Source organism: Nematolebias whitei, chromosome 16, assembly GCF_014905685.2.
Source record: "Nematolebias whitei isolate Nwh7 chromosome 16, NemWhi1, whole genome shotgun sequence".
Lineage (NCBI taxonomy): Eukaryota > Metazoa > Chordata > Actinopteri > Cyprinodontiformes > Rivulidae > Nematolebias > Nematolebias whitei.
In genome coordinates, this window is record NC_056513.1 from 3,383,814 (window position 1) to 3,391,069 (window position 7,256).

The 7,256-nt window shown below is 40.3% G+C and overlaps 1 protein-coding gene across 1 annotated transcript in view; it reads left to right on the top strand.

Annotated features, from left to right (window-relative positions):
• LOC119423028 (neuronal acetylcholine receptor subunit beta-2-like) overlaps nt 1–6,640 on the top strand; it is a 12,177-nt gene extending 5,537 nt beyond the window's left edge. Inside the window, exons 2-5 of the mRNA XM_037690439.1 lie at nt 1,297–1,823; nt 3,957–4,411; nt 6,044–6,189; nt 6,562–6,640. Of these exons, the coding sequence (XP_037546367.1) occupies nt 1,297–1,823; nt 3,957–4,411; nt 6,044–6,189; nt 6,562–6,577 (1,144 nt within the window). The 3' untranslated portion in view covers nt 6,578–6,640. The remainder of the gene's footprint in view (nt 1–1,296; nt 1,824–3,956; nt 4,412–6,043; nt 6,190–6,561) is intronic.
• The last annotated feature ends 616 nt before the right edge of the window (nt 6,641–7,256 follow it).

Sequence of the window (7,256 nt, forward strand, 5' to 3'; positions counted from 1 at the left end):
CTTTCTATAGTCCAGCTGTACTTTCTATAGTCCAGGTGTACTTTCTATAGTCCAGGTGTACTTTCTATAGTCCAGGTGTACTTTCTGTAGTCCAGGTGTACTTTCTATAGTCCAGGTGTACTTTCTATAGTCCAGGTGTACTTTCTATAGGAGGAAAGACAAAAAGCATGTTAAGATAGAAATAATTATAAATACAAACAAGTAGAGTAAAGACAGCAGCAGAGAGAGGGAATGTGGTCAATTTGTCCTCCAGCAGTCTAAGCCTATAGCAGCAGAACTAAGGGATAGCTCAGGAAACCCTAACTACAGGATTTCTCAAAAAGGAAAGTCTTAATCCCAGTCTTCAAACTGGACAATGCGTCAGCCTCACGGACAGAAACTGGAAGTTGGTTCCACAAGAGAGGAGCCTGAGAACTGAAAGATCTGCTTCCCATTCTGCTTTTGGAAACTCTAGGAACTACAAGTAAACCTGCAGCCTGAGAGCTAAGTGCTTTGTTAGGAAAATATTGAATAATAAGATCTGCAATATAAGATGAAGCTAGGGTGTTGAGGGCTTTGTAGTTTAGAAGTAGGATTTAGAGTTTTATTCTGAATTTGACAGGAAGTCAAGATTTCAACATTATTTTATTCTTGTACGTCTTCTTAAGCAGCTATTGTCTTTTTGTCTCATTATGTAAACCCTGTTTTTAGTCATTTTGTGTTTCCTTTTAAATGTTGATGGCTCCGTATGCGTCCTTTTTGACTTTTGTTCTCATTATGCATACTTTTCATCTTTGTATGTGTCCTTATGTTTTTTATGTCTCTATGTGTTTTTTATTTCTGACTCCTTGTGTGTCCTTTGCATCTTTTGTCTCCGTATAATTTCGTTTTGTCTTTTGTATCTCCATTTTGCTTCGCTTGTTCTTTTCATTTTTCTTTTTAGTTTAATTATGCAAACTTTTTGTCTTTTTGTCTCTGTTAGTGTTTTTTTTTTGTATCTTTTACATTTCTTTATGCTTCGTTTGTTCTTTTTACGTCTCCCTATGCATCTGTTTGTCTTTTTTTTCTCCTTTTGCATTCTTTTTATGTCTTTTTGATTTTTCTATAATTTCTCTTTCTGTCTTTTGTGTCTTCTTCATTTTCTACTGTTTCAAATAACATAAAAAATAAACTCTTCTTTACAAATTTTCACACATTTCAGCAAATTTCTGCAGTCATTCAGCACTCAGCGTTCACGCTGCATTTTCAATTAAAAAAATCAGATTTTTCCAGTTTTTGTTCATTCCTAACATTTTACTTTCTCAACACCTCTCACAGTGCTGATGGTGTTTACGAGGTTTCCTTCTACTGCAACGCGGTGGTGTCCAACACCGGGGACATTTTCTGGCTCCCTCCAGCTATCTACAAGTCAGCCTGTCCCATCGAGGTGCAGAACTTTCCCTTTGACCAGCAAAACTGCACCCTCAAGTTCCGCTCCTGGACCTACGACCACACCGAGCTGGACCTCATCCTCACCAGCGACTATGCGAGCCGTGATGACTTCACACCAAGCGGGGAGTGGGACATTGTTTCACTGCCGGCACGCAAAAACGAAGACCCCAACGACATCACCTACCTTGACATCACCTATGACTTTGTGATCCAGAGGAAGCCCCTGTTTTATACCATCAACATGATCATCCCCTGCGTGCTGATCACGTCGTTAGCCATCCTGGTGTTCTACCTGCCGTCAGACTGCAGAGAGAAGATGACTCTGTGCATCTCGGTGCTGCTGGCGCTCACTGTGTTCCTGCTGCTCATATCAAAGATCGTGCCCCCCACCTCGCTGGCTGTGCCTCTCATAGGTTAGTCATGCTTTTTGTTTGTTTGCAACAAAAAAGATGAACCATTTATTAAATGGACAGATGATTTCATCAGAGTAACAAATATTTTAATCCAAAAATGCCAAATAAGCAGTTCTTTGAGGTTTACACTATTTTTAAACTTCTTTAAAAGTAGATGAGTTGCTAGTAAATGAAAAATATTAATTGTATAAGTAATACCATATTTGCAAGGTGGAAAGATGCTTTTAGGAACTTGGCTTGTAAACAGCTCTAGCTTTTTTATTTTAAAACAAATGTTAAATTATTTGGACTTACCATATTTTTTGCCCTATAAGTCACTTTTTTTTTTTTTTTGCATAAATTACAGTCCTGTGACTTATACGACGAAGCGACTTATTTATGTTTTTTTTTCCCATAATTATAAACCAATTTTTGGCTCAGATATGACCGTTTTCATTCATTCTGACTGAAAATATTGAACACTACCATTTTCAGCCGCTAGATGGCACTCAAGAAGTATGGCATGCCGTTGTGTCATGTAATAGGTAAAAGTGGCTGTTAATGACACAATCAGCTTACCATTGATTGCCACCGTCGTCTGCCTGAGCAACCGTCAAATCAGCTTCATTTCGCCGCGCCTCTCAGGTGAAATGCAGCTGATTTGATCATTGAAATTAATTTAAAAAGTAAAAGTTCAACTGAGACACACTTTTACTATAATGTCGAGCAAAGAAATAAAAGTTTTTACGTGGTTATCTTGTTAAATTTCAAAGAAATGAACGACTCATCCCTCTGCGCGCTAAAGACATTAATAAATGTACATATAAAAAGTATTTGAACGTAATATTTTGAAGTAAAGCTTGTGCTAGTGTTGAAAATCAGCATAGAAGGGTTTAGGTCGAATCGACATCCTGAGTATGTTAGAAGAGTTTCATCGTTCAGGCCTTGAGGCAGACGAAAAGAACCAAAAGATCCTAAATGATAAAAAAGGGAGTAAATAAAAATCCATGTAACCGGATCATGGGACAAAAATACTGAGAATACAAAGAAACAAACAAACGAGCTTCTAGACTGATGATGGAGATAATGAACAAAACAGAACTCTTCCGTGAATAATCAGCCAATCAGAATCTGGCAGAAAGAAAAAGACGGTGGATAAAACACAACCGGATGTCTACAAAATGGAAACAGTATGAACATTTACCTGGCAGTGCTTGAAGGAATGCATATCACCCACCATCTTGCATGTCAAAATGAAATGTTAGTGCTGTTGGTTGTTGGGGATCAGTCTCTGCTACTACCACACCACATTTTAGTTCATCAGCTGCTAAATTGATTGGGTTATAGCCATTTTTAATGTTCGCTAAGATCAATTAACTGTGGCAGCCATCTTGGATTGGAAATCCACAATGACGTGTGCCACTCGCTTTTTTTGTTCCTGTTTTTGTTTGGACTTTTTTGTGCCTACACTGCACACTCACGCTACTCGTATGACCGCAGCGCACTTTTGGAGTTTTGTGTGTCGCTGCCTTGTCATCGTGCCATCATGGTTCAGTTCCCGGCCCCCTTCCAGCCTCGGGCTCCAGCCTGTCATGGCGGCCGTCTCTATAATCCTCCATCAATCTGCACAAACTGAACTCTACGGAACAGTCTGGCTCCGGCGGAAACCTTGGATGTTCAGTGTTTGCCGGACGTGGTTCGGAAGGGCAGTCATCGTCCGTTGCCACGGTCATTATTATTATCATGCTGCTAACGGGACCACGTCGATGCCAAAACCATGCTGCTAACAGAACCACTCTGCTAATAGGACCATGCTGCTGTAGATGCATTTCTTTTTCACTTTTGACTCCTTGTTTTTGTATTTTTTGCTGCATGCTTTGCTATTTCTTCTTGTTTTTTTTTGGCGAGTTGAGACGGTTGTTCTTGTCCTCAGCGATTCATTGCATTGTTGACCTTATGTTGATTTGCACATGACAATAACCCTAAACCTAACTAATCAGTTGTAGACAACTGCATGAATGCCTCTGTTTTTCTGGTCTATACTGGGACCTGCATCAAAAAACTGAAAGACGAAACTTTAACACAAATAACCAGCAAAGTTTCTCCATGCATACGCCTCATGTCTTGTTTTCTCTGTGTCTCATTATTTCTAAGGTAAATACTTGATGTTCACCATGGTTCTGGTCACGTTCTCCATCGTAAGCACCGCCTGCGTTCTCAACGTGCACCATCGCTCCCCTTCCACCCACTACATGCCCGACTGGGTCAAACACCTCTTCTTAGTCCGCCTCGCCACTTTGCTCCTCATGAGGCGCCCAGGATCCTCCAAAATGTGCCGGAAGTTTGCCAGCCGGACTACCGTCTGTAAAAACAAAGTGCCAAGCAGCTCAGACAAGAGGCAGCGCTCCGACGTCAGACTGGGTGGAGTCCAGTCAGACTATGTTAATGAAGACTTCATACGCAGGTGCTGGTGGAAACAGACTGAAATTCCAGATGGCCGGAGTGGGATTTCAGACTTTCAGGAGCCGTGGGATGCGGAGCTGGAGGAGGCGGTGGATGGAGTGAGATATATCACCGAGAACATGAAGATGGAAGACGACAATGAAGGAGTGAGGAGAAGCTAAAGATCGGGAAACAGATGGAAGATGAAAAGCACAAAAGGAATTTGATGACAAGTGAAATTAATAAATTATTGAACATAAATGAACATAGAAAGAAAATATATTTTAAAGCAGATGACAAAGATGGATAAAGTCTGACATCCAGCAAGGTTGAGTGAGATTACCAGGAACAATGAGATCATCAAACATTTAACAGTTAATTTTATGTTTTCACACAATATCTATTTTCTGCAAAATGTAAAGTAACATAAAGAAACATAGAGCATTTTAACAAGTGCACTTTGATGCATTTTGCTTAATTAAAAACAACATTTAGACAGATTGAAATGGATTTAACGTTTAGCTTATACGGTCTGTCCTTCTGTCCATACATACATACATACATATACTGTGTGTGTGTATATTTATATATACAAAGTATGTATATATATATTAGGGATGCATGATATTGGATTTTTGGCCGATATCCGATATGTTAAACTTATTTGGCCGATAACCGATGCCGATACCGATATTTTATACTTTCCTCTGTCAGAACATAGCATCTTATTTAGGCTTATTTGCTACAAAAATTGTGCAACAGCTGTAAGAGCTGGTGACATGTATTCAGTAACAGCCATATGCATAGTACTTTAACTTATATTAAATGAAAAGTGTTAAATATAATTTATTAGAATTAGTCACCTGCGATGCTGTCTCACTTGTGGAGGCTTGTTCCAGGTTCCTATAGCTGCAGTGTGGGATCCTCTGCACTCCTGTGCATGAAGGACAGACTTTTTAAGATTGAAGTTTTTGTTTATCCATTAAGACTAATCATGCTAACGGGGCTAACACGACGTCCAACTGTCCGTGGTAAAATTCACCCAACAAGACGTGCTATCAGCTGTTAGCTTCTCAATGACGTCGGAAATGACGGCTTGTAACTCGAGTAACGTTACGTCGGAAAAATATCTCCGACTGGGGATGATGTAGCGAGGCTCAACGTAGTCCATAAATCTTCAGAATCCGACGTCCTCACCAACGAAAAATAAAACTTCCACACCGCCGACATTTTGAATTTTCCTCTCCGCTGTGAGATCAGGAAGGCGCACGTGACGTCATCACGTTGTGCTGCAGGTAAAAGCAGCACTTTTTATATCAGCAAGTTATTTTAATGGAATGTCCGATATTGAAATTTAATGCCAATATCGGCCGATGCCGATACCATGCAGATAATATCATGCATCCCTAATATATATATACATATATATATATATATATATATTTATATAATTGAAATCTGGAATAATTTGAATCCTTGACAAAATAAAAACAGGCATCTCATATCTAAACTTCAACTTGTTTTTAATGACATGTTTTTTTTTAGATACTTAAACTCTTTCTCTTGGTATCAATCACTTGTGGTTAAAAATACTCTCCTGACCTTGTGATGCCTGAAAATCTTTCCTGATTCTGTTGACGAGTCACTGCTCATCATTAAGTCTCATTTATAAAAGAGCTGACTGTCTAGGGCAAGAGTTCTACAAGCTGTCACTTTAAAAATAGATGAACCTTCCTGTACCCACACGCTTTATAATCCTAACAACCTGTCGTGTTTTAAACCTGTTGGTTCGCTTTCAGATCATCGAGGACTGGAAGTACGTAGCCATGGTGATAGACCGTCTGTTCCTCTGGATCTTCATCTTGGTGTGTGTGGTCGGAACCCTCGGACTCTTCATGCAGCCGCTGTTCCAAAGCTACAACACACCCACAGCTGACGACGCAGAGTGAGTCACACACGCTGCAAAACTCCCGTAAAACAGCTCTCGAACACATTTTCAGCTCAGAGAATGTGCCGAGGATGACTCACAGCTACAACACCAAATTTAGCTCAGTGTTTGTAAAAAAATAGAGCTGGTTATGTGTTTGATGGCAGCCATCTTTAATTGGACCACCCTTGAATGTTAACGAGTTTTATAAGTACATTCATTTATTAGTTTCCAAGAGTTAAAGTCTGTCCAGTGGTTCAGACAAATGAATGTGCACACACACGTTGCCTCTCACTGTTCGTACGTGCGCAATAACAAACAGCTTTATGGTCCTGTCTTTTAAAAGTTAATAACATCCGTATTTACTGTGTCGTGATTTTCTTTTTATAGATATGGAGATTTCTAGGACTTCTGGGACACCATAAGAAAACCAAACATCTCAGCTGGAGACGCTGAACCACTTGTGCTGGATCGGACGTGCATCGGCCTGATGTGAGCAGCCAGCTGCTCCTCAGGTGCAGAGTGGACCGTGAATCAGACTCTTGGTGCTTTCAAGCCTCATCTCTGCAAACATCTGAGAAACTGAACTCCATCGAAGGCGTGGCATCATGACGTATCGAATTATGAATAATTAATTAACGACTGTCAAGATGAACTATTGCAGGTCTAAACGTTCCACTTTATAAAACTATGGTTATTTTAGAATCATTGTTCCACCTGGGACAGTCTTCGTGGTTCAACAGAGTCACTGCAGCTCTCAGGAGGTCGGCTCTTCTCTGCAGCGCTGCTGATAAGAAAATGAACTTTTTAACTCGTTTGTTCGCGGTGATGTCATGCAGTGGATTAGAACGACGTTCCCCTCCACATTATCCAAACCGAGGTTTTGCGTCACAGAGTGGGATCGTTTTGTCCTTTTCACCTTTTTACGTCATTAAAATTTTAATGCACCGTCTCCTTTTCTGTCTTTCTGCTTCAGAGGTTAGCGCCGTCTTCTCGTGCGCAGCATCAGACAGATTCTGTCCACTCGTTTCAGAGTCTGTCCGAGCAGCTCGGAGAGGACAAGCTCTAAAATGTTACGTGAAAAC